General features: G+C 49.8%; 1 protein-coding gene across 2 annotated transcripts; it reads right to left on the reverse strand.

The window, feature by feature from the left end:
• Nucleotides 1–1318: 1318 nt before the first annotated feature.
• On the reverse strand, nt 1319–27939 carry LOC120658078 (endoplasmic reticulum metallopeptidase 1-like). Of its 2 annotated transcripts, none has more exons than XM_039936289.1 (21): nt 27522–27939; nt 27357–27442; nt 25338–25439; nt 24385–24491; nt 24205–24305; nt 23619–23706; nt 22817–22905; nt 21954–22093; nt 21709–21868; nt 21401–21536; nt 20648–20744; nt 19936–20014; nt 7724–7783; nt 6775–6893; nt 5715–5854; nt 4784–5005; nt 4125–4285; nt 3806–3963; nt 3588–3670; nt 3418–3503; nt 1319–1676 (listed from the first exon to the last, which is right to left on the reverse strand). In XM_039936289.1, the coding sequence occupies exons 1-21, from the start codon at nt 27768–27770 to the stop codon at nt 1533–1535; spliced, it is 2607 nt and encodes an 868-aa protein (XP_039792223.1). In that variant the 5' UTR covers nt 27771–27939; the 3' UTR covers nt 1319–1532. The 2 variants fall into 2 exon arrangements, with proteins under 2 accessions (XP_039792223.1, XP_039792224.1); XM_039936290.1 differs by having other exon boundaries at nt 5715–5839; nt 27522–27770.

Consider the following 27939-nt stretch of genomic DNA (forward strand, 5'->3'; position numbering starts at 1 on the left):
TAAAACGTAAAAATATAACAAAATCCGTTCATAAAAAAACTGATTGTAGAAAACAAAATTAGCCACGATCCGTACAGGATCTTCGACCGTGGCAGCATACGGATAAATTATTTTGTTATTTTATATTGATCAGTTTAACTTTCTTTTTTTATCATGGATGGTCCGCATTTTGTTATATATTGATCAGTTAAGCTTCTGCTGCTGCAGAGAAGTGCAGGAAGAAGCAGCCGCACCGCATCCTCGGCCGGTCGTCGACGACGGTGCCGGCCGCCAAGCCGCACGTCGTGCTGGTGCCGTTCCCGGCGCACGGCCACGTCGCGCCGCACGTGCAGCTCGGGCGCAGGGCGCATCCTCCGCGCCCACGTCACGAGTCTCATGACTCACGCTTAGGGTGCTAATAGACCATGGCTCTAAGCATCTCCACCATTCCTTCAATAATTTTTCTTAATAATTGGAATTGAAGGAGTTACTTTTTCAGTCTCCTAATAACTTTCTCCCGGGTCATTTGTTGGGATGTTCCAATAATTATTGAGAAAAAAGAAAGATTTTAGGAGACTGCTGGAGCACTAATTTCTTATCTACTCTCACGATATGGTAATTGCATTAGGGATTGAAAGACTGTTGAAGATACTCTAATTGTTTCTTCATAATTCTACTTAGCTTTTATTTTTTAGCTCAAAATTATGTAAGATTAAAGTCCGATTTTTTACACTTAGATTATGTATGGGGAAATTAAGATGATTTACCACCCCTAATCACACTCGTCCACACTGAAGTGCACCACCGCCGGCCGCCATCTTGCGCGCAAGGAGAGGCGGCGGCATCACACCCCGGCGGATGAGGGCGGCCTCAACGTCGTAGTTATCCCGGACGGACTGTCGCTGGAGGACTCGCCGCGGACTCACCACGAGGCGATGGAGCGCAACAGCCTCGAGCCGCGCTGCCCCACGACGGGACATAAAGTGTGCACCAGGTTTCATCTCTTGCCATTGCTGGGACGTGCACACTTTTGTACCCGCCACCTCAGCAAATTAGCCATTATTCTTGCAATGCTCATCACCCCGATGCACATCGGGCCATCCGGTAACTACAAGCTTTACCACTTTTGCTTATCACCGGATGACGCACTTCACATGATCGACATGGCCAAAGCTCCAGCTCCGACGCTCACAATCTTCTAACGAGCGCGGAACATCCATTGTGTAAAAACTCATGTACTTCAACTTCGCACCGTATTTAGACATTGCTCCGGTGCAGGCATCCTGTGTGTGCGCATATTCTTCTCACTGAAACCCTTCGGCGTGTTAGTGTATACGACTTGCACACAATTTCGTTTATCCAATCGATGAATTTCCACGACCTTGGGAGCAATCACTATAGCACGCTAAGATTACAAAGATGTTACAAACACGCCACACTCAAGCATGAGACCAGCTAGCGGTAAGAAAACTACATACCCCCAAAACATAGTACTATACTTCCATTTTTTTTCCTCCTAAAAGATTTACATTTGCTCAATCAAATACAGGACATCATAGATAATATGTTGAGAGAAATGTGGTGAAGGCTGTCAAATCTGCCCAACTTGGGAAGAGGCTCTTTAGCTTTTTTGTGCTATCAACAAGATACTGATCAAGTACTGCTACATCGATTCTCAGACTTTCTGAAGAGTTGGCCTGTGATCATTCAGAGAAAGATGTTTCAAATTTCCAGCGAAACAAATATTATTCATTATTCAGAGAAATATGTTTTAAATTTCCAGCGAAACAAATATTATAATGACTAACAAGAAAAGGAGCTCCAACAAAGAGTGAACTGAGAGATGGAGAAAGTAACCTCTACTTGAACATCAACATATCACAGAAATTAACAAAGGAAACCCAAACAATCTACTCCATCTGATCTTAAATATATGACATTTAAGACAAGAAAAGTAGTTCATTATTGAACTAAAAAAATTCAGCCTGCGGGGGAAGAAACCCCCGAGCATTGAATAAGAGAAGACCTCTCACGCAGGCCGAGAAAACCCCTAAACCCCTGCTCCACCCTTACACGGGGTGTCGTTACCCGTGTGAGTGCGGACCGTGACCTTCCTGTTAGCAAGGGTTATTTGGCCAGCCTTTGGGCCATGGCGCACCAGCCTGCTACCTGTGTTGCTTGTACGGTTTATGGTAGATGATTCTCTAATAGCCAAGGATCACCATTGATTGGGTATTGTCTATAAACCCTAGGTCATCCTTGCCTATATATGTACACGGGCATTGCCCTCCAATTGATCAATCTACTTCCTTTCATGCTTTGGTGTGGCGGCAGACGGGGGAATTTTTTTTAACCCCAGCATGAAATTCGCTCCCATCAGGAGTTGAACCCAAGAACTTAGGAGTGCTACTGAGGCAACCTAACCAATCCATCTAGACACCCGTTCGCATTTGGTTTTGAACTAGATAACTTGTCCTAAACATCATATGTTTAAGGACATACTCCCTCCGTCCCGTATTATCTGTCGTTCAAGCACCAGTAGCATGTCCCGTTTTAACGTTCTGGAGTACTGTCCAGCCTGCAGCCTATTCTGTCACTCGTTCTAGGCTACTGTTCAGCCCTGCAGCCTATTCTGTCACTCGGTCACCTCATCTCTTCCCCTGTTCTCACTCTGCAGAGGAGAGCGGCCGCTACCGGTTTCATAGGGGTACGCTGGTCTTTAACTCTCTCCTTGTTTTTCGTGCATGCCTCCCCAACGACAGATAATACAGGACAGAGGGAGTATGTTTAATGACATAGTAGTTAATAAGAAAAGTTCACTCAACGGAGAAAATTAAAGGAAACCCCTACTTAGTGTGCGGAACAGAAGGTATAACATAACCCCAACTTCATGGTTTAGTGTTTCAGAAAACATCACATTCAAAAACCACACAATCCACACCGAAGCTGGCATGCGTAAGTGTCCACAGCAGCAGGTAAAGGTGGAGGTGTGACAAAACATCTCATTCAAAACCACAGTCCACACCCAAGCTGGCATGCGTAAGTGTCCACAGCAGGTAAAGGTGGAGGTGCGACAAAACAATGTGGTATTGGTAGTGAGACCATGTCCGCATGAAGAATATCAAATATTAAGAGTGGCGTGAGAATTTAAGAGCACATTTGTCAAATATTATAACTATACCTATGGTTATGCCACAAGGAAGAATATCATGAGTTTGAATTTATACCTCAGAAAGTGCTTTAAGGCAGTAGGCAGGTATAGTGAAATGAATGTAATAAATAATATTCAGATGTGTTCTTTGGCACACTATATTAGTCCCATGGCCTTATTGTCTTAGTTTGCTATAATTTAAAAATAAGAACTAATGCCATTTTAGGACCAATCTAAAACCCTAGTAGTGATTCTCATGCCTTTGATTATGGGGTATATATAATTACCTCCAACCAGAACGACCAATCCACATCGCTCTTTCCACTGAGTCGACAAATATATGATGGTGGTCCGCCACTTACAGTTTGAGGAGCTAGTGAGGACAACAGAATTAGTTATTATCCTGCAAGTCTAATGGAAGCAAACACAAGTAAATGGCAGAAAATATTGCAACCACCTGGGAGCATGTTATCAGCGAAGGACCAATTTGATAATGGCCCAGTAACATTGAGCACAGCAGTCCAAATCTCTGATAATGAACTGAAATAGATAAAACAATGTAAAATGAATATGCATATGAAAAAAAAATGGTTAACAGATTTAGCAAACTGTACTCTTTTGTCTTTTATCTTTTATCTTTTCAGTTGATTGTAGTAAAATCAATAAAATTCGTACCCCAGTGAGAGATTGAGATGCACCCTTCGCTGCCCATTGTTACTCCAGGTCTTCTGAATATGTAGCTGGGGAAAATTGTGGTAGTGCTTTCTAATTTCATCAGTTTGTGCCTGAAACTCTAAACTTCCAGAGAACAAGAAAGGGACAGGATACAGAGCCTGCAAAATGAAACAACCATATTGCTGAATATTGCTTGGTGTATTTCCTTCAAGATGCATTCACTAATGGCACAATATGTGTCGAAAAAACTAGAGGCTCTTGTGACAATTCCGATGACTCAATGTTAAGGCTAGCCAACTGTACAGTCATGATTACTCACCACCCAGGAGCTTCTATCAGAACGATACTTTTCTTCAAAGGACAACTCTGAGTTATCCTTCAACCATTTGGCTGCCTCAGGTGCATTGTTGAAAAGGAACTCCAACGAGTTAGCATCAACCACCGAGAAACCATAGTTTGAATCCACAACATCATTAGCATCTGGAAAAGAATAATGTTTTGGAAAGGCCAGGGATAAGCATTAGATAAATTTTATTTCTCACAATGTAGATAAGTATAAATTTTGTTGCTCGGAACATTTGTAATAACTTTGGACAAAATGACAGTGCTAAAAAGCAATAATCTACAAATATCAATATCTGGACAGGTCCAGAAAAGGACACATGTTTTGCAGAAAAGGGTGGTTTTAACTTTTAATTACTAACTGATGCACAAAAAATTATTACAGAAATTCCGTAATACAGAAACCATGCACTATTTTCCAATGGGCAAGAAAATTAGACTTTCCTCCACTGTAAACAATAACTTGGTTTTAGTTGGAGGTGGAGCCAGAGCAGCTCAATAAAAAGTGAGTACAGAGGATCAAATGAATACTTAAAATCCATTGCAGTTTTGTAAACAATAAAACTAAGTTCTTAAGACTTGTACCATACCAATTGGGAATGCATCATTTTTTCCATGACTCAAGGAAGAGCGAACCTGTAACATAAGTGTGTTGAAGAACAACTCTTTTTGGTGCTCCAGTGCTGTAAGGAAATAGTTGGGATGAGATAGCCAAAGCAACCACTGTAATTTGTAACAGGCCCTGGAGAATTGAGGTCTTGGATAACCAACGAGTAGCAATAGGTGCTAGAGGACCAAAACACCAACCAACCACCAGTCCAACTGCGGCTCCAACAATAATATCAGGCACAAAAAACCCTGCAAGAAGGCCAAATGGTTAAGTTAATTCATAGCTATTGATGCCAAATGGAGTTCAGATTACAAATTGTCCTGAACATAAGAGTACTCCATGGAGCAAAGCAAATGGAGAACATTCTATTCATATGCTTATACTCCGGTACTCAACTAAATCAGTAGGTAAGCTCACTATCTAGCTAATGAATGCAAGGAAAATTTCACTACATAACAACTTCAATTATGGTGTTTGTAGTAAAGCACTGTTCCCTCATGAGTTTGCTAGATAACAGACCTTGCTATTTGTTAGACCATTATTAAATATTCCATGCTATTATATAGCATGTCTGTGAAAGGTCTATCTCACCCAAGTCAGTAGGTGGAGCCTGTTGAATAGTATGCTCCTATCTTTATTATTCTCAAGTTATTTTGTAGTACATTCCACGTGAATTTATCTTCCAAATGCAACTCATCATGGAGAAAAATGGAAGATGACGAAGAAATCATATTTTAATATGCAGAGTGCCTTCCAATAAAGAACCCGCATCCCACAAAACTAGGAGGCAATGCAGGCAAACCACATTTCAGGTGTGTTAACCAAACAACACAAAATCAGGGTGTCGAGGACCAAAATTGCCTTAATGCAAATATGATATTCAACTATTCACACCAAATGTTTTAATGCCAAATAGTTCAACAAACTCTGAACTGAAATTGGAGGCAGTATACTGACCATATGGTTTTGGAAGAGATCCCATCATGCCCATTTTTTCAATCAGAAACTGAATAAGGAATCCACCATAGTAAGTACAATAAAGGAGACATGGGATCATAGGCACCACATATGCAACCAACAACCTGCACATTATTTGTCTGAATAAAAAAAATCAAAACAGATCTCGAAGCAAACATATTATGGCGGTTCGATGTGGGCTTAGCATGGAGAAGTTTTGTTAGAGAAACTACGTGTGTAGGACAATATCACGAAGATTGAAATTTTCAAGTAAACTCTTAGACCCACATAACAGGGTTCAAATTCGCAAGGAAAAAAATATAAAAGTGTGAAATACTTTTAATTTGATCAAGAACAAACAAAAGGACAAAAAAATGTGTAGTGAATGCTATCATTCACTCAATGGAAATTCTCTACTAGATCAATTTTTTCACAAATAAAATAAGTCAATTAAAGAGGCCTCTGGTTGGTGCAAAGGTTACGTCAAAGAAATAGGGAACCAACGAGGCCAATAATACCATCATCATTTTCTAAACCATGACATCGTAACATCAGTATTTCACATACTTTTTTCTTACACAAAACATCCCATATACATCTTACAGTTACATTGTAGTATGCGCTGATCTGAAATTTAAAAAATATATTCATGCTTAAAATTCAAATAGGCATCACTTGTGCACTCCTAATTGGATTAGGTTTCACTGGTGAAAATTTCATATTCTGTTTTTCTTGTCATAGGCGCCATGAATTCACTTTTGTGATTTTGGTAACTAATAACCAAAAGAGATCCAAAAGGTGCTTCTGTGCAAAATCTCCTTTTGCATCGAACTGTCCGTTTAGTAATTCATGATAAATGTTTGTTGATGGCACTTGATGTCAAACAGTGCATATGCCAGTCATACTAAGTGACTGTTTCTGGAATATCATGGCGCTGGCATGATGACATAACGAAATTAATAATTTGTGTTGAGTAAATAAAAAAATTTATATGATTGATCACATTGTAAACATGGAAAATAATCAAATAAGATCAACAAGTACAACAGAGTTTGCATACTTTGGTGATTGTTGGTTCCACTGTCTCTTAATGATGCTAGAGATAAATCGCCCAAGAAGCATTGACATGGAAATGAAAAATGTTAGAAAACCTCCGCTCAGCCCAGCTAGCATGTAGGCCTGCAAAAAAATGAATTAGACTAAGCATGAAACATCTAGGAACATTGAAACTAGAGTAAATTCCCTCAGAGCTTTTGTACCACCAACTATTTATTCTTAAAAAAAGTACTGTCTGTAATCTTATTATGCGCATCATGAATGTTCACATCTATGTACATGTATTATGTGGCCCTATTTTTTCAAGATGGCTAGTCAGTAATGCGTAGACATGGAACAAAATCACCATATACAGGAAGCAACAATCCCTACTATTACAAAGAGCCTTATCAGTCATTACTCCCACTGCCCCTTTCCTCACCCTGTTAAAATGAACCAGAAAATAAAATCTCCCAAAATAAAGTCTGGCAAAAAGTCCACATCATATGTTATGTAACTGAAATCATGTTTTGATTCTAGATCCTAATAACGAGTAATCTTTGATCTGCTTAGATCACTACTATCTATTGTAATATATCTTTAAATAAAGGGAAAATTCGATTCATGCCACCACAACTCCGTGAATTTGGGTTTCACGTTGAAAATCATGCCACTCAATGGCATGGATTTCAACATGAAATCCAACTTCAAGAAGTTGCAGTGGCATGGATCCAACTAACCCTAAATAAAAACTAGTAAGATTGAAATGTTATGGTAGTACTTTTCAAGATGAATCTACAATTCACATACTCAATGTCAACACTAGTGGAGATATCAATAACCAAAATTTAAAAAAGCTATGTATACAAAAGCTAAAGTATTTTGCAAACGAGATGCAGTAAGGTTATTATTAATAGTAGCACAGCTGCGATGTGTCAAGGTAAAGGGGTCTTTAGAGATGTTCAGAACCATACCATAGTTATTACAGAATACAACCCAAAAGATCCCCAAAAGTGTGTTTGCTCCGATAGCCCCTAGAGTTTTAAAACAGAAATCCATTAGAAAAGGCATAAACTATATTCACTTACAGTGCACTTTCACCACCAGCAGAAGCTAGCTGCATGCAAGGAACTAGAAAACTTATATATTCTATTCATAAGACAGATTATGCAGATTTCAGAATGCTGGCAAAAACCTTCTATTTGCAAATGATTTGATATTACCGTAAAAATTCTGTCACACAAGGATATAGGGCCAATTGACCATTCCAAATTATGGTCACCCTAAAAGTTGTGCATATGTAGTTGTTAGAGGGAATACAACAACAACATAGCCTTTTTTCCTAGTTGTTAGAGGGAATAATCAGATGTATTTCTCCAAACCCTAGAAGGGTGGGATATATAGTTTCTATACATGGACCTCTAGATGAGCCTCTATACATTGGCTCAATATACACCAACACCCCCCCGCAGTCTGAACTACCGGCGCAGCGGTGTTCAAGACTGGGCAACAAGAAAGTACAAAGGGCAAATACCCCCCCCCCCCCCCCCGCGCGCAGCCACAACTAGCCACTGGCTACGTTGAGGCTGGAGCGAAACTCCGAGAACGTCGAGGAGGGAAGACCCTTAGTGAAGATGTCAGTAAACTGGGAGGTGGTCGGAACATGGAGAACCCGAACATCGCTGACGGCGACCCTGTCGCGCACGAAGTGCAAGTCGATCTCCACATGCTTCGTCCGCTGATGCTGGACGGGGTTAGTGGAGAGATACACGGCGCTGACGTTGTCGCAGTAGACGAGCGGGCTGTAGAGCTCCGCCAAAAGCTGTCGGAGTCAGGATGCCTCCGCCACGCTGTTAGCGACCACCCGGTACTCCGCCTCAGCACTGGAGCGGGAGACAACCGGCTGCCGCTTGGACGACCAAGAGACAAGGTTGCCGCCCAGGAAGACGGCGTAGCCGGAAGTGGATCAGCGAGTGTCCAGGTAGTCAGCCAAGTCAGCGTCGGTGTAGACCACCAGCTCAGAGGTGGGAGAGCAGTGAAGAACCAAGCCGAAACTAACAGTGCCACGGACGTAGCGGCGGAGACGCTTCAGTGCAGCAAGGTGAGACTCCCGAGGATCATGTGTGTGAAGACAAACCTGCTGAACGGCATAGGTGAGATCCGGCCGGATGAAGGTGAGGTACTACAAGGCACCGGCAAGTCTCCGGTAGGCAGTAAGATCAGCCACGGGTCACCCAGATCAACAGACAGCTTCGCCTGAGTATCGACAGGAGTGGAGCATGGCTTGCAATCAGTCATCCCAGCCCGCTCCAGAATGTTGAGTGCATATTGCCACTGGTGAAGGAACAGGCCAGACGGGCGAGTCTCAACAGTAACACCCAACAAGTGGTGGAGCTGACCAAGATCCTTCATAGCAAACTCCTACTGCAGAGAGGAGATAATGCGCTCAAGCAGCTGCTGACTGGAGGCGGTGAGCACAATATCATCAACGTAGAGCAGCAGGTAGGCAGTCTCATCCCCACGGCGGTAGATGAACAGAGAAGTGTCAGCCTTGGCCTCGGTGAATCTCAAAGTCAGCAAGAACGTGGCGAACCGAGAGTACAGCCTGAGGAGCCTGCTTCAGACCATAGAGGGACTTGTTGAGCCGGCAGACCATATCCGGACGACTCGAGTCCACAAATCCCGCTGGCTGACTGCAGTAGACTGTCGCTGACAGAGTGCCATGGAGAAAGGCATTCTTCATATCCAGCTGGTGCACAGGCCAGGAGCAAGAGAGTGCGAGCAAGAGGACCGTGCGCACAGTAGCAGGCTTCACCACTGGACTGAAGGTCTCATCATAGTCCACACCAGACCGCTGGGTGAAACCCCGGAGAACCCAGCGAGCCTTGTAGCGCTCCAGTGTGCCATCAGCCCGACGCTTATGCGTCCAGATCCACTTACCACTGACCACATTGCAACCAGACGGACGCGGCACGAGGTCCCACATCTGGTTGGCAAGGAGAGCTGTGTACTCCTCTTCCAACGCGCGACGCTAGTGAAGATCCGCCAGGGCGTCGCGGACAGAGTTGGATACCGGAGAGACCCACGGCTCTCCCTCGGTGGCGGAGAGAGTCGCGGCCTGAGACACCATCCGCCGAGTCACCATGGGATGGATATGCCGAGGATCCCGATGGATGACTGGCGGGTGGTACACCGCCAGCTCAACAAGAGAGCGAGTCAGGGACGGCGGCGGCGGCGGCTCTGGTGTAGGTGGCGGAGGCGACGACTCCGGTGTAGACGCCGCAGGAGCCTCCGGAGCCGGAGGTGGCGCCGGTGTCGGCGCCGAACGACGCCGGTACACCTGGACCGGCTAAGCGTACCGCGGCGGCACCGGTGTCGGCGCCGAACGACGCTGGTACACCTGCACCGGCTGAGCGTATCGCGCAGGTGCAGGGGAAGGCACCGGGGCCGCGCATGGAGCAGCAGGGGACACTGTGTCCGCGCGCGGCACGATCGGAGGTCCAGGGGCCGCGCGTGGCACGCACGACAGTGGGCACCGGGGCCGCGCTAGGCGCAGCAGGGATCACCGGAAGCGGTGCCGGTGTACTGGGAAAACCTGCAGGGAAAGGACAGACAGGTAAAGGTGGCTGAACCACCGGGTCAGTCGAAAATAGAGACTCCAGCTCGAGGTCAGGAGAAGGTATGGAGGAGGTGGAGTAGGGGAAGTCCGACTCGTCAAACGCGATATGTCGGAAGACCAGGACGCGGCGAGAGGTGAGGAAGAAGGAACGGGAGGTGGAGTTATCGAACTCATGCCCGTTGTCATACTCGACGACCTTAATGGTGAGGCCGAACCGAGTGGACACCCAGGAAAAGAAGTGGAGGGTGGAGAAGGTCTCAGACTTGGCGCGCAAAGGAACAGTCCAAGAGTAATGAGAAAAATCATCAACCACCACCAGATAATATTTATAACCAGACATGCTGAGTACATGAGATGTCCTCAGATCACAGTGAACAAGATCAAAGGCATGCGCAGCATGCGAAAAAGAAAAAGAAAAAGAAAGTCTGACATGACGACCTAACTGGCATGCATGACAAAGGTGCTCAGCAGGAGTCCTAGCACATGGAACATCGGTACTACGACTGAGCTGAGCCAAAACGTCGCGGCCGGGGTGACCAAGCCGGCGGTGCCAGGTGGTGGAAGACGGCGTCACAGCAAAAGCAGCAGACGAAGAAGTCGAAGGCGGAGTAGCGGAAGCAGGAAGACGAAGGGTGTAAAGGGCCCCGAGCTGTCACATCGGAGGAGCAGACGCCGGGAAGCCGAATCCTTCACAGTAAGACCAGAACAGTCAAATTCGATAGAACAGAAATTGTCAGCAGTAAACTGGCGAATAGAAAAAAGGTTGTGAACCATCTGAGGAGCAATAAGAACAATAGGAAGACGAAAAGAGCCAGGAGCAGAACCCACAGTGGTGATAGGAAGGCAAGACCCATCACCAACCATGATGGAAAAATGACAAGAGGGGTGTGGGGGTCGGACAGAAGAGAGGATACCAGCATCTGGAGTGGTGTGGAAGAAAGCACCCGAGTCGGCGATCAACTCGGTGCTGACCGACGGCGTTAGTCCCATGGTGCTGAAGGACTGCGCCAGAGCGGCCTGGTCCCACCCCCGAGGCCAGGTCGGCTGCTGGCTGGGCTGAGCGGGCGGGGTCCAGGACGGCGCGAAGAGGGGAGCAGCACCGGAGAACATGGCCGCCGGCTGGAGTTGAGGACGAGCGCCCCCCACCCCTGACCCTGGAAGGGTCGCATCGAGATGCGCTCTGACCATGGGTTGCTGAAGGATGGCCAGGGCGTACCTCCAGGGGCAGGGGCAGGAGCGGGAGCCGGGGCCGGAGTCGGCACGCCCCCACCGGTTCCGGTACCCCCAGAAGCAGGGCCACCCCGTCCCCCCCCCCGGTCTACCTGGCGGAAGCAGCAGCAAGGAGGGAGGTGGCAGGAGCGGCGGAGGAAGCCGGTGGAGCAGCAACGAGCGCGGTGGGGGTGGACGAGGATGATGGATAAGTCTTTGTGCTGGATGGATAAGGCATAGAGTCCTTGCAAGGACCAGGGCATATATTCCTTTAGCATATTTCAGTTTGCTAGGACAGCATCTTGCTAGGATAGTCAGTTTGCTAGGACAGCATCTAGCTTTAGTTCTTTTGACTAGCATCTTAGCATCTTTTGCTGCAGCAAGCTTTGGCTGCCTGCCTTGGCTGCCTATAAGTATGTATCCCCAGCCCCTTGGGTTGGCATGGCTTTGACTTTGTGAATATGAGAAACCAGAAAATTGCCCCAAGTTCATTGTCATCCTCTCAGCTCAATGAGAGTTAGAATTGAGCTTCTAACATCTGGTATCCGAGCCGTACTTTCCTGTAGGTTGGATATCTCTTGCTCCTCCCCTTCCCAAGCCTCTGTAGCAGCCCAACCACCACCACCAGCAGCTAGCACAGCAGCAGTAGCAGCTGCACCAGCAGCAGCAGCAGCTGCACCAGCCGCAGCAGCAGCTGCTCCAGCAACTGCAGCAGCAGCAGCTGCTGCACCAGCCGCTTCTTCCCCGTTCCCTTCCCCCTCTCCACAAAACAGCCCCTTGGAGGCGCGCCATGTCCGACGCACCGTCTCAGCGCTCGGTCGCCTCGAGCGCACGGCGCCAGCGAGACGCCGAGCTCGCCGCGGCAGAGGAGCGCAGGCGAGCGACGGCTCAAGCCGCTGCCGCAGCGGCGAGGGCGGCCAGGCTAGCTGCAGCGGAGCTGGCAGCGGCCAGGGCGGAGGTGGAAGCAGAGGAGGCGGAGGATGTGGCGCGTGCGGCGGAGGTCGAGGTTGAGACCTTGCGCGGCAGCCTCAGCGGCTCCATCGCCGGCGACGCCACCGCCGACGAGGACCTTGAGGAGTTGGAGAGGGAGAGAGCGCGGGAGCGGACCACGCGGTGGGCAGCAGCCCACCCCGGCGGCGATGGCCTGGACGGCGGCGCGCCCGGCGGCGGTCCAGGGGCCCGCGCGCCCGGCGGTGGCCTGGACGGCGGCGCGCCCGGCGACGGTCCAGGGGCCCGTGCGCCCGGCGGCTGCCTGGACGGCGGCGCGCCTGGCGGTGCGCCCGGCGACGGTCCAATGGGCCGCGCACCCGGCGGAGGAGGCGGCGCCCCTGGCGGCGGCGCGCAGGGCGGAGGCGGCGCCCCTGGCGGCGGCGGCGGCGCGCAGGGCGGTGGCGGCGCTCCTGGTTGGGGTGTGCGCGGCGGCGCCCCCGGCTACCACGGCCTCCAGGCGGTGGTCAGGGACGTCGGTCCCGGCGGTGGGTGGCCCACCCTCACCAAGACCAACTACGTCGAGTGGGCCGCAGTCATGGAGGTGAAGCTCCAGGTGCGGCACATGTGGGAGGCAGTCCGGTACGGCGACGTCGGCTACGATGAGGATCGACGGGCGCTAGATGCTCTCATCGCAGCAGCCCCGTCCGAGATGCAGTTCACGCTTTCCAAGAAGCGAACTGCCAAGGAGGCCTGGGACTCCATCGCTGCGGCACGTATCGGCAGCGACCGTGCCCGCAAGACCACTCTCCAGGCACTTCGCAAGGAGTGGGAGAACCTGGCCTTCAAGCCAGGTGAGGATGTTGATGACTTCGCCCTCCGTCTCAACACTCTGCTGCAGAAGGTGGTGCAGTTCGGCGACGACACCTACGACGAGGAGAGAGCCGTCGAGAAGCTCTTCCGCTGCGTCCCCGAGAGGTACAGACAGACCGCTCGCTCGATCGAGTCTCTGCTGGACCTCTCCACCATGACGATCGAGGAGGCGATAGGTCGCCTCAAGGTCGTCGACAGCGACAAGCCACAGCCTCCCTCGGGAGGCATCTCCATCGGTGGGAAGCTCCACCTCACTCAGGAGCAGTGGGAGGCTCGGCGCGGTGACAGGAGGAGGGGGGAGCCCTCTTCCTCGACAGGTGGCCGCAAGAGCGGCAAGCCGCGAAAGGGGCGCGGAGGTGCCCAAGCCGGGGCACGAGGGCGCACCGAGGGTGGCGCCCGCAGAGATGCTCAGGGCGGCGCCGCTGACAGGCCCAAGGCGGCACGAGACGACGCCTGCCACAACGGTGGCAGGCCCGGCCACTGGGCCAGGGACTGCCCGCAGCGGAGGCGTGGGGGCCAAGCCCACGTCGCGGAGGCCCAGCCGGATGACGAGCCGGCTCTGTTCCTACTCCACGGGGACATGGAGCCGCACCCGACGGCACCGCCTGTCACCGCTCTACTCCACCTCGACGAGCCGCGTGCCCGAGTTCTCCTCGGCAACGGCTCCGACGACGACAGGGTCGATGGCTGGTACCTCGACTCCGGCGCCACGCACCACATGACCGGGCGGCGGGAGTTCTTCTCCGACCTGGACGTCGACGTAGGTGGCTCCGTCAGGTTCGGGGACTCCTCCGCCGAGGAGATCAAGGGCGTGGGCTCCGTGATCTTCACCGCCAAGTCCGGAGAGCACCGGATGCTCACCGGAGTCTACTACATCTCGGCGCTGCGGAACTCCATCATCAGCCTTGGGCAGCTCGATGAGAGCGGCTCCCGTGTGGTGATCGACAGCGGGGTCCTCCGCATCTGGGACCACCGTCGCCAGCTTCTCGCCAGGGTGGTTCGAGGGAAGAACCGCCTCTACATCCTCCATGTCGGGGTGGCCCAGCCTCTTTGTCTTGCAGCTCGCAGGGACGACGAGGCATGGCAGTGGCACGAGCGCTTTGGTCACCTCCACTTTGAGGCCCTGAAGCGGCTCGGCGCCAAGGAGATGGTGCGAGGCCTCCCGTGCCTCGACCACGTGGAGCAGCTCTGCGACGTCTGCGTGCTGACGAAGCAGAGGCGGCACTCCTTCCCCCAGCAGGCGAGCTTTCGAGCCAAGGAGCGGCTCGAGCTCGTACACGGGGACTTGTGTGGCCCGGTGACACCGGTCACACCAGGAGGACGGCGCTACTTCCTGCTGCTCGTCGACGACCTCTCCCGCTTCATGTGGGTGATGATCCTCGGCAGCAAGGGAGAGGCTGCGGATGCCATCAGGCGTGCTCAGGCTGCTGCGGAGGCGGAGAGCGGCCGCAAGTTGCGCGTGCTGCGCACCGACAACGGCGGCGAGTTCACGGCGGCCGAGTTCGCGGCGTACTGCGTGGATGAGGGCATCCAGCGCCACTACTCCGCGCCGTACAGCCCGCAGCAGAACGGCGTCGTCGAGCGGCGCAACCAGACGGTTGTGGGGATGGCCCGGGCCCTCCTCAAGCAGAGGGGGATGCCGGCTGTCTTCTGGGGAGAGGTGGTGGTGACGGCCGTCTACATCCTCAACCGCTCGCCCACCAAGGCACTCGACGGCATGACGCCGTATGAGGCCTGGCATGGGCGCAAGCCGGCGGTCTCCCACCTGCGGGTCTTCGGCTGCCTCGCGTTCGCCAAGGAGCTTGGCCATATCGGCAAGCTCGACGACAGGAGCACTCCGGGAGTGTTCATCGGCTACGCGGCGGGTTCGAAGGCCTACCGCATTCTCGACCCGGAGACACAGCGTGTGCGCACGGCGCGCGACGTTGTGTTCGACGAAGGGCGAGGATGGGCGTGGGACAAGGCGGTGGACGACGGCTCGGCTCCGACATGCGACGACTTCACCGTCGAGTACGTCCACTTCGAGGGAGCTGGGGGAGTAGGCAGCTCTTCTTCGCCGAGCGTGCCTACCCCGGTCCCCGAGCCTCCACCGACTCCGGCGCCCGCCACACCGGCGGCACCACGCCCTTCCGCTACGACTCCGACTGCGCCGAGTTCCTCGGCTGCACCACCACAGCCGGCGACGCCGCGCACTCCAGTACCGATAGCTACTCCTCCGGGCCCGTCTACTTCGACACCTGCTCGTGCTGAGCACAGTCCGGTGGAGTTCGCTACTCCGCTCTCTCACGACGAGGAGCGCGTCGACGCGTACCATGACGGCGAGCTGTTGCGGTACCGTACGATGGAGGACCTTCTCGGTGACCAGCCGGTGCCGGGACTGGTGCCTCACGACCTGGAGGCGCAGTTGCACCTCGCGTGCGACGATGGCGAACCTCGGTCTCTCGCAGAGGCCGAGGGACACGCGGCCTGGCGTGCCGCGATGCAGTCGGAGATGGACGCGGTTGAGAAGAACCGCACTTGGGAGCTTGCTGATCTCCCTCGCGGTCACCGCGCGATCACCCTTAAGTGGGTGTTCAAGCTGAAGAGGGATGAGGCCGGCACCGTCGTCAAGCACAAGGCTCGCCTGGTGGCACGAGGTTTCGTGCAGCAGGAGGGAGTCGACTTCGACGATGCCTTCGCCCCCGTGGCACGGATGGAGTCCGTGCGACTCCTCCTTGCGCTAGCTGCACAGGAGGGCTGGCGTGTCCATCACATGGACGTCAAGTCGGCGTTTCTCAACGGCGACTTGAAGGAGGAGGTCTACGTGCACCAGCCGCCGGGGTTTGCGATCCCCGGCAAGGAGGGTAAGGTGCTACGTCTGCGCAAGGCCCTCTATGGCTTGCGGCAGGCCCCGAGGGCGTGGAACGCCAAGCTGGACTCCACGCTCAAGGGGATGGGCTTCGAGCAAAGCCCGCACGAGGCGGCCATCTACCGGCGGGGCAAAGGAGGCAATGCCCTGCTGGTGGGTGTCTACGTCGACGACTTGGTGATCACCGGCACCAAGGATGCGGAGGTGGCAGTGTTCAAGGAGGAGATGAAGGCCACCTTCCAGATGAGCGACTTGGGGCCTCTCTCCTTCTACCTGGGGATCGAGGTGCACCAGGACGACTCCGGGATCACACTTCGACAGACCGCCTACGCCAAGCGCGTCGTCGAGCTCGTTGGGCTCACCGACTGCAACCCAGCCCTCACTCCGATGGAGGAGAGGCTGAAGCTGAGCCGTGACAGCACGGCGGAGGAGGTGGACGCTACTCAGTACCGGCGTCTTGTGGGGAGCCTCCGCTACCTCGCCCACACACGGCCGGACTTGGCGTTCTCCGTCGGCTACGTCAGTCGGTTCATGCAGCGACCGACGACGGAGCACCAGCAGGCCGTGAAGAGGATCATCCGCTATGTTGCGGGGACTCTCGACCACGGTCTCCACTACCCGAGGTGCCCTGGGGCGGCACACTTCGTCGGGTACAGCGACAGCGACCACGCCGGCGACATCGACACCAGCAAGAGTACGAGCGGGATCCTCTTCTTCCTTGGCGAGTGCCTCGTTAGCTGGCAGTCGGTCAAGCAGCAGGTGGTGGCCTTGTCCAGCTACGAGGCCGAGTACATAGCGGCCTCCACTGCGTCGACTCAGGCGCTCTGGCTCGCTCGGCTGCTGGGTGATCTACTCGGCAGAGACATTGGAGCGGTGGAGCTCAGGGTGGACAGCAAGTCCGCCCTGGCCTTGGCGACGAACCCCGTTTTCCATGAACGGAGCAAGCACATCCGGGTGAGGTACCACTTCATCCGAGGCTGCTTGGAGGACGGGAGCATCAAGGCAAGCTACATCAACACCAAGGACCAGCTTGCAGACCTGCTCACCAAGCCCCTTGGGAGGATCAAGTTCCTTGAGCTCTGCTCCAGGACCGGGATGGTCCAATCCTCCCACAAGACGACGCACAAGACTTAGGGGGAGAATGATGGATAAGTCTTTGTGCTGGATGGATAAGGCATAGAGTCCTTGCAAGGACCAAGGCATATATTCCTTTAGCATATTTCAGTTTGCTAGGACAGCATCTTGCTAGGACAGTCAGTTTGCTAGGACAGCATCTAGCTTTAGTTCTTTTGACTAGCATCTTAGCATCTTTTGCTGCAGCAAGCTTTGGCTGCCTGCCTTGGCTGCCTATAAGTATGTATCCCCAGCCCCTTGGGTTGGCATGGCTTTGAGTTTGTGAATATGAGAAAACCAGAAAATTGCTCCAAGTTCATTGTCATCCTCTCAGCTCAATAAGAGTTAGAATTGAGCTTCTAACAGAGGACGATCCGGGCGCGAGACCCCTGGTGATCTCCTCGAGGGCGAGGTCGTCCCGGACCTGCAGGAAGAAGGGGAAGGGCCTCTGGCGGGTGATCCATGTCTTCAGGTGGTCATAGGTGCTGCTCAGGCCTCGCAGGACATTGAGCACCAAGACCCGATCGAACACAAGACACCCGAGGTCGTGAAGAACATCAGCCATGCCCTTCATCCGCCGGCAGAACTCACCAACGTAGAGGTCCCCCTGCTCGAAGGTGCGAAAGGTGGCGTCAAGCTAGAGAGCACGGAACTCGGCGTTGCCGAGGAACTGCCCCTCGAGCGCCAACCAGGCCTGTCGCGCGGTGCCGCCGTGGGTCCTGACGAGGTCCTGAAGATCTAGGGAGATGGTCCCAAAGATCCAGGACATGGCGACGCTGTCGAGACGCAGCCACACCACGTCCCGCGCCGCGATCGGCGAGTCGACGAGTACGTGGTCATCGAGGACGTAGCGGCGAAGGACGAGGACCTGGTCCCGCCAGCGTCCGTAGGAGGACGTGGGGTCGAGGAGGACGGTGACTAGGGACCGGATGTTCTGAATGCCGGCGGCCTGGAGGTGGAGCTGGGCGACCATGGGGTCGGTCGGGTCGTGCCGGGGTCCAGATCCAGGGGCCGGGGACTGGTAGGAAGAGGAGGCGCCGTGCTCGGGGACGACGGGATGCTGTCCGGAGGAGACACGGAAGTAGTGCTCCGCCTCGGCGACCCGGAGGGCGAGAGCATCGGCCGTGGCGCGCTCGCGCTCCAAAGCAAGGGCAGCCACGCGGACCCGCTCCTAGGCCGCCGAAGCCTCCGACTTGGCGGCGAGGAGGGCCGCAGCAAGAGCGGCGTCGACCTGCTGCCCTCGGAGAGCGGCGGCGGCGAGCGGCGCATCCGCGGGCGCCATCCCGAGTCCAGACCACGCGGGAGCGGGCGCTGTCGGTATGGGGAGGATCTCAGGAACGGCGGCGTCAGCGGCAGGCTGCTTGCCGGTAGCGACGGCGGCGCGGTGAGCGGCTGTAGCGGCGGCGGCGGTGTCGGGCACCAGTGAGGGCTGCACCTGCACGGGCCCCTGCGCGGGCGGCGCCCCTGCAGGAGGCCCCTGCGCGGGCGGCGCCCCTGCAGGAGGCCCTGCACGGGCGGAGGTGGTGGCCCCTGCACGGGACCCTGCACGGGCAGGGGCGGCGCCCCCTGCAGGGGATCCTGCGGCGGATCGGCGGCGCCCGCTGCGCCCTCCGGTGCTGGTCCGAGGGGGACCAGGGCGGCGGCTGGGGAGCGCCCGCCCGGAGAGGACTAGGCGGCAGCGGCAGGGGTGCCGGCGGCCGGCCCGGCGGCAGTAGCAGAGGACCACGCACTCAGAGAGGACCAGGCAGCGGCGGCAGCAGGGGATCCGGCGGCCGGCCCAGCGGCGGCAGCAGAGGAGGAGGGGAGGAGAGGGAAGGAGGAGAGAGGAGGCGGCGCCGGCGGCCGGTGGCCGGCCATGGCGGCGGCGGCGGCCCTGGGTTGGGAGGGAGGAGAGGAGAAACACTAGCCAAATGATACCATGTTAGAGGGAATAATTAGATGTATTTCTCCAAACCCTAGATGGGTGGGATATATAGTTCCTATACATGGGCCTCTAGATGGGCCTCTATACATGGGCTCAATATACACCAACAGTAATAGTCCAGGTAACTAGTACTCGATTTCAAAATATGTGGAAGGGGAGAGACATCACGAAGGCATTGCTTGAAAGGTCAAGAAAAGGCACCAGAAAGCCTGTTTCTACCCGTACAGGAACATCATTGCCACAGGCCAGGTCTTAACCCATATTTTTTGGGAAACACATGACAAGGGGCCTTTTTTCTGTGAGAACCAGAGCCCGAGCCCAGGTGGATAGCCTTACAACTGGAGGGCTTTACAACCATGCTACAAGCATGTTCTCCACAAGGCACTACGATCATTTATATGAAAGCAATTAACCAGTATTTTCTTATTGTTGAGCATATAAAGTAGGATACTCTAGTCTAGAAAGCAGTATCCAACTATTTGGTTCAATCTGCAGGCACAGATGATCATGCAAAGTATTCATAAATCAACAACCAATACAATACAATAAAGAAGGATGGTCATATCTTTTATTTGTATTCTTTTTCATAAAAAACGAAATGATCTACAAGCAAACAAAAAAAAGGAAACTGGGAAAGGATAGCACAAACTACACGTTATAACTAAGGAAATACCCATATATTCCTTGGCAGCAATAGACCAACCAGTGAAGCAGGGACAAACATTAAGAACGCCAAATAAGGGTGAGCAAACCTGCATCCATGCAATGAACATATAAGAACAAAATTGCTATCTATGGCATTTGCAACTTTTATGGAAAAATACATCATTAAAATAGTCAGGCAGCATGGCTGTCTCTTTCAGGACTCAAAATTGGCATAAAATGTCTGAGCATGCCATGACTGCAAAACCTGAAGGGCAAAATAGTCCATTCATCAACACTGTAACACCTATGCCCCTGTGGCGAAAAACCTCAATTTTATAATGACCTAGCTAAATTGCAAAAAGTTAGTGGTAAATGCCAGCAAAGCTCAGGGTACTGCTACTGCAGGAAATTTCACATTAATACATAGGTTCGTTGCACATTCTAGTATGCAAGTGAGAAAGCACCTTAAAGGCACAAGACCACAGTGCGACAATAACTGCAGTACATTAAAAAAAAATCAATACTAAAGTACCCAACAGAAAACCTGTTATGGAAGGAAGCGAAAATATCCACAATGGGTAGGAACGACAAATAAGAGTGGGTGGATGCGCAAATCTAGAAGCAACACTGTCACAATTTAGTGGGTAGATGCAAATCAAACCCTTGATACACCTTTCACATTCTAGAAGCACAATGAATCGCCAATGGACACCAAAACTTCTAAAAAGACAGATAATTACCAATTCATTGCATTTTTTGTGAACAACAATCTTAATGCCGCAGCCCCAGCAGGGATAAATATCGCAAGGATGACACCAAATGCATGGAGTAACATTCCTGCAACCATATGTGAGACATTATAGCTGGCTAGCACAGTTATTCTACAGAATTAAGTAAACACATAAAGCTAGTATCTAATCAGTTTGCAACTGAGCACTTCTCATAAAACTTCACAAAAACTGCAAAAAGGTTATCTATAATCCAAATTAATATGATATTATCTATAAAGCTAAAAGAAATGTGTACACATAAATACAGAAAAGATTAGCTTCAGACAACTAAGAGAAAGTTCAGCTTTTATCGAAATAGCATTCAACTATTTAGACTTAGCAAATACCAAGTGTAAATCCACAATTATATGTGCGCTAAGGCCCTAATTGTGAAGATGTAACTGCATTACTTGGAAATTTTAAATTATAGAGGAGAAAAAAATAAAATTGAAGTTCATAAAATTAGACTTCAAAAAAATTATGTCAAATTGTAAATTAATTGTTTGACATTTCTCTTAGTTGATTTTCCTAGAGTTTAAATCAAACTTTATATAAAATTTATAAGATAGGGGCAGTACACATGCAAACAGGTAGGCTTGAACAATTTTATATGTTATGTCCAGATACCGCCCATACTCCTTTCCTTAAATAACCTCCACCCTCATATGCAAAAGGTAAAACAGCTAGCAGGATATTACTTCAATGTACATTTCAGTCACTTACCTCTTATTAAATCTAAAAGAGATAGAGACCATGACATCAAGGTAATGTTCGGGAACGTCAGGAACAGTGGTACAAGAAGAAAAATGGCTATTGGTAGACTGTGAAGAATCAGAGAGACATCACGAGAATAAAAAACCTGTAAGTAGGAATGAAAAATAAAAAAACTGTAAGTAGGAATGAAAAATAATAAATTTAATCATAGTTCACAAGCAATGGCAGAAATACATGACATATTTAGTGGAAAAGAAAACATGTTCACATCCAAATGGTGCTATCCTCAAATTTGGAAGAACACATGATTAACTTACCATGAACCAAGTCAAATAATCAAAAAAGACAGCTCGCGAATCCTCAATTCCATCCTTAGCAGCTTTATTTGAAGTCTCATTATCTTTTAGCGACATAGAATTTGTGAATGCCTTGACTAGGTGGAATAAATTTTCACCACGTGCTTGAATACTTCCAGGACTGGTACAGAAAGGATAATTCTACAATTATATTATTTCACATGAAATATTAGAAATTCTAGTTAGGACAGTAGTTTAATACATACAATAGATTCTCCAATGTATCATATGAGGTATGATAGAAATAACCACCCAGAACAAAGATAATATCGAGTCCTGGAATGTTGGTGATGTCTTCAGCAAATATCCTATAATCTGTATCACCTGGAATTAGTCCAAACATATCCTGTATGTAGGAAGTACAATAATTCAATCAATATATATCAGCTGGATTATACAGCAGTAGAGGGTAAAAGATTGAGTGGTTGCAACATGTATCGAAGAACAACCTAAACTCCTAAAGGATGAATCCAGCATCTAACAATCTTAACAGAGTATTCATGAAGTGCTTAACAGCTCACTATTAGGTTCAACAGTGCATAGCTTATTTAGATCCATAAGAGACATAAACCAGTGAGTTGCAAACAATCGCCTAAGTGAGAAAATTAATTTTCTGCATGCTACCACTTCTCTTTTACTCGTTGATTTGGATGTTCTTTTACCAATATTTCTTAATATTTTAGGCTTGGGGCCTACAGAATGAGGGGTTTTTGAAAAAGGCACATGGAAATGAGAATTTTGGGTTTCCCTCCATCCCTCCCTCCTTCACAGGCAACTGATATGCTCACCGCCAAGCAGCATCTACCAATGTTCAAACAAAGCCAATTATTGTGAGCAATCGATATACTCGTAAACCTCAAAATAAGCTGCTACTTTGGTCTGGGCTTGGCTGACAGCTTGTAGGCTAAAACTAACTAGGCAAAAAGACAGGAGCTAAAACAAGCATGTAAATAGCCTTATGAAAGCACATGAAACGAAGCAATTTCAAACCCCCAAAAAAGTATATGAACCCTTTTGCACAACTTATACATAAGAAATGATGCAAGGTAACTAGTTAAGAAGCAAGAACCTGAGCGACGCTATTGGCCATAGGATACTTTGCAGACTGAGCATAAACACGAGAAGGCCACGATCCAGGTCCAGATTGGCAAACTAAATCTGGTAACAAAAAGGTAAATTGGTTGGATAAGATTCACGTCTAAAATCAGCATAGTAGTCAAACAAAAAAATTAACTTTAACATGCCAACATGTCTATGCGGTATGGTTGTTAGTGTTAACAAAAACAAAAGCCATTCGTAGTTTTATGTTTTATCCAACAACACAAGAATCAGTTTAACAAATAAATCACTAAATAAAAATGAATCCATAAAACAGAGTCAATTCGTACTTTCCTCAAGGAGACAAACAGTACTCAGTTGCTAACTTAACAATTAACATAATAAAAGGTTTCTCGTATCTAGGACAATGCACATTAACTTGATGTCTTAACATCAATACAAGAGTTTTAACATTATGAATCTGTCAATTCAAATTAATAGACTCAACTGTTTGGGAAATCCATCTGATGGTCCTTTTGCATAGGGAGAAAAAACTCTATAGGCTTGCAGCAGCAGTTCCATTGGATGCAGAACTAAAATATCTAGACACAGAGCAAAACTTAACCAACCAATAAGCAAGTAACAGATGCAAATATCGAATAGTAGTTACAGGAAGACATAATTGCACACAAAAGCTTCAGATCTACTAAATCAAAATATTGTATGAAACTAGGATATGTTAGAAGTTACAAATATACTAGTGAACCGTACACTCAACATGATAATTTCTTGGAAACCAATATGAAATACATTACTAACTAGGAAAATAATACCTGTACCCCCACTTCCAGAAGCTTCAATATTAATGAAAGCACTGATTGAGCTGTTCCATGTATGTGTCTTAATAAAACCATGTGAGCCCTGGTTAAACATCATCGAATATGGGAGCAGGTAAGTTGCTTCAGTGGGTTTAATACACAAACAAATCAACTGAACCAACACAATTTTTACCATTTCTTTTAGATGCTGCTTTGTTAAATCCCCATTTTTATCAATTTTTTTCATAAGAAGAAAAATCATTTGGAGGACTTTCATGTTTCTTTATCTGTGACAGATAGACTATTTGTAGGATTAGACTATTACTAGGTTGGCCAACCCTACAATTCTTTTGCAACAAGATACAAGCATACAATTCTTTTGCACCAAGATAAATGAAGGTAATCTCCTCTCAGATGAGAAGGTTGAAGCTATCCAGCCCTTGGAACATGGCTGAGACTGAACTGAAGCACAGCCAATTAAAGAGCATTTCCATTACTGGAAATTACTCCCACCACAACAATTACTATTTTCATTTATGCATTCTACATATATGTGAGGCCAAGTGGTCGAGCAATTAGGTGAAAACTCACAGTAACATACCAAAAGAAAAAGTTCTTCTGCACCATTGAAAAGGAAAATCACCGGTCGAGGAGGTACCCACCCAGAGTCAATGATGAGTCGTGATAGCTCAAGCATAGATGCTGGAAAAGGAATATTCCATTAGAAGTCTGCATAGTGAGAACAACGTCTATGTTTAGAAGATAAGACATCTGTACTTACCAACACAAGAACCACAGTCTGCCGCACCAGGAGATCCGAGCGGACTGTCAAAATGTCCATTCACCAACAAGGATGGATCGTCATCTTCTGAAACATTTGATGAAATCCTGTAATTAATTGTTATATCTTAGAAAATAATTTGACTCTTCAAAAAGAATATAAAAGCTAGAGAAACTATTACCCATATTAGAACCCCAATATAGTTAAAGTGGCCCTGTCCTAGTAATGAATTCTAAACTAAATTAAATTATTATATGAGTTCAGCCATATAAGGCATGGGAAAACACTGAAACAAATCATGTTAGCATTTTGTGGTGCAGTGAGAGTGAAAGTTTGGTTGTTAGAACAGGAGGGAACTTTGGGCATATTCAGGGTGCTTCATAGCTCAAACCCTTAACCCAGAGGAAATGTGATTTAAATTAGGCTGGTCAATGTTCCAGCTTAGTAACTGGCTTAGTAACCAGGTTTGATTGACAATTGTCAGTAATTGTCGGGGTGGCTCAACAGATGAATGGATAGTACTTATTACGCATCTAGATAGCCGGTTACACTCCTTCTGTATGCTATAAGCAATTGAAAACTGTATCCACTGCTTCTTTTGAAATGATCTTAGTGAACCAGAATAAATGTAGTTTCCAGTTTTAGTAAATATATTTGAAAAAGATTGTAGAGGCAAGACATAACATTACATCCAAAATTAACACTAAAGTTTTATCATAAAAATTTTAAGGAGGTATGCTTACAAATGCACACTTTAGATAAATTGTAATAGGGATATGAATGAACATGCATGGGAGTTAATGTTTTTGTGGGAAGAACATTGAACTAAGTTAGTTTTAAACTTTCAATAGTTTTTTGTGTTTAATAAAATTCACAGCCACCCAATTACATAGAGTAAACATTTAGACAAAAAGAATCGGTGGAAAGATAGGAGAGCAAAACCATGAACGTACCTCATGACAATATTCTTATGGTTCCTGTAGCCTAGTGTTACTCTATGACGTAGAAACATCATGCTGAAAGAGCCACTAACAAGTGTTTCCTCGACCTCTATTCTGCAATGGGAAACGAAAAGGTGAAGTAAATAACAGATTATAAATAGAAAACAAACTGCATAAAAGTTGTCCTATTAGATTTATAAATACTGCACCAGAGTTTCGTTAATTTCTCAGTGGTTCTTAGTACAGAATAGCAAAACAAGTATATCAGAAACTACTGCATGAACATAAAAGATTCGAAGATCTGTTGTGGTTGCTGTTAAGGGTATAATAGTCAAGGGTAGTATTGTAATATCCTGTTGTCTAGGGTTTGGGTGCTCTGATGTATATGTATCCCCGTGTATCCCCGTGAAGGGTAGTATTGTAATATCCTGGTGTCTAGGGTTTGGGTGCTCTCATGTATATGTATCCCCATTTGGGACTATTCAACATAGGCATACACTTCAGCCTCTCTTCTCCTCACCATTTGTAACAGTTGCATGGAAACTCCTGTGGATCAGGACAACCTATGGTACGGGTTTAGGGACAAAATTCTGCTAACCATCCTATGTGTTTGTCTACCATACATTGGTAGACATGTCTTTTTCTTTGCGAAATTCAGCCAATATACGCATTCACTTCAATGCAAGATGTGCTAAACAAAAAACAAACTCAAAAGTAACATTTCAACCATCATTTGGACCACTAGTAGTTTGGGTTTCAGCTATGTCAACCAAATTACAAAACCACTGCAAAAACCTAGTCCAGTGAACTGATGGTACTAAGCAGATATAAGGATGTGGCCTTGATAATAATATTGGGCCAATCGAGGGGCTTCAAATGTTAATTTCAAGCTACCATGGATCTGGCCCTCTATGTTGCACGGATACGGATACGTGTATCGGTATCGGAAGGATACGGATACGCGGATACGGCAATTTCCTAAACAATCCGATACGCGGATACGTTTACTATTTAAAAAATAAAATAATAATAATAATGCTGGTCTGACTACCATTGTCTTAGGAAAGCCCACGGCCCATCTAAGCACCATATGTGTACCAGTGCCCTGCCCAATCGACTGCCAGCCCATCCGTGTCCAGTTCAGCTCTCGCGCAGGCGCACAGCTGCTTCCGCTCCCCGCAACCCATCCCCATCTGCTCCACCGCCCGCATCCCCGTCCGCCCTCTTCTCTATGGCACACCACCTCCGCTCGGAGCGTCGATTCGGCAGCCGCGGAGCTCGAATCGACGGCAGCAGAGGTCGATCCGGCGGTTGCGGACATCAAATCGGCAGCGGCGGAGGTCGAATCCCGCGGTGGTGGAGCTCCAATCAGCGAAGGCGGAGGTCCGCGGTGCTTCAATCGGCGGCGGCGGAGCCTGAATCGACGGCGGTTCGGCGGCCAACGCGAGCACGCGAGCTGGCGAGCAACCTTGCCCGCACAGGACTCTCCTTCTGCTCCCCTTCGTGTTGCACGGCCTCCACTCTGTTCGTGGCTGGGCGTATCCGCAGCCCAGGTTGGACGTTTGCTGGATTGGATACGTATCTTCCACGTATCGGAATTTTGTTTTATTTATTTTTTTGCCGATACTCCATGGATACGTGTCCACCGCGTATCCGATGCGTATCCGTATCGGATACGTATCGGGGTAACGGGTAACGTAGCTGGCCCTACTCCATCAGTTCTGCTTGGACCACACTTTCTGTCCTTTCGTCCTAAAGACGAATCAAACGAAGTCCAGATAGCAGATACCACAGTAATGTTAGCGTCTGGCAGAGCATGCAAACTGATATGTTGTCGCATTCCAACTTTAATAGATCCCGATTTAATGCGATACTAGGAGAAGCAATCCAGCGAGCAGCCATCGGGCAGGACCACAACCCAGCACCCGAGAACAGCAGAACCATCGCTGTCGCTGGAACCGCAGAGCAGAGCAAGCATTGGAGGATCCAAATCGACAAAAAGGCGGAAAGGAGGCGAGGGGGGAGATTCACCTGTACTCCGGGCCCGCGCGCGCGGCGAGGCCCTCCAGCTCCCCCATGATGTACTGCGCGGCGGCTTCCAGCCCCGGGCTCCCCTCCTGCAGCAGCAGCAAACAGCGGTGAAACAAATCAGCACACGAGCGAGGGCGAGAGGGCGAGCGGGAGCGGCGGGCGGACCTGGCGGCCGGGGATGTCGACGGCGAGGCGGTGGAGGTGGCGGAGCACGCGGCCCTCGGCGAAGTCCCCCGGCGGGGCGTCGGCGCCCAGCGGCGCGACGTGGCGCATGTGGATGGCGCGGTAGGCGAGGAGCGAGAGGGCGCCGTAGAGCACGGCGAGCGCGAGCAGCACGCGCGCGGAGTCCCCCGAGCCCGCGCCGCCCGCGGCGGCGGGCGCGGGCCGCCGGCGCGGCGGCGCGCGGGGGGCCATCGGGGACCGGCCGGTCAGCCTCGGCGGCGCCGCCGCCGCTGTCGTCGCGACTCGCGAGCGAGGGAGGATTCGGGAGGGCGGCTGGGGTGCGGTGGGAGGCGGGGACCCTCGTGACCCACCGCGGCGAATGGGAAGATTTGATTTGACTTGGTTTGGGGGAGGCGGAGCT

This window comes from Panicum virgatum, chromosome 2N, assembly GCF_016808335.1.
Source record: "Panicum virgatum strain AP13 chromosome 2N, P.virgatum_v5, whole genome shotgun sequence".
Lineage (NCBI taxonomy): Eukaryota > Viridiplantae > Streptophyta > Magnoliopsida > Poales > Poaceae > Panicum > Panicum virgatum.

Excerpts from the sequence above, each read along its gene's own strand:
- LOC120658078 (XM_039936289.1), bottom strand. The coding sequence starts at position 27,770 with ATGGCCCCCCGCGCGCCGCCGCGCCGGCGGCCCGCGCCCGCCGCCGCG. Across the intron at positions 24,492-25,337 it reads CATAAGAATATTGTCATGAG|GATTTCATCAAATGTTTCAG; the intron begins GTACGTTCATGG and ends AATTAATTACAG. Across the intron at positions 6,894-7,723 it reads TGTATTCTGTAATAACTATG|GCCTACATGCTAGCTGGGCT; the intron begins GTATGGTTCTGA and ends ATTTTTTTGCAG.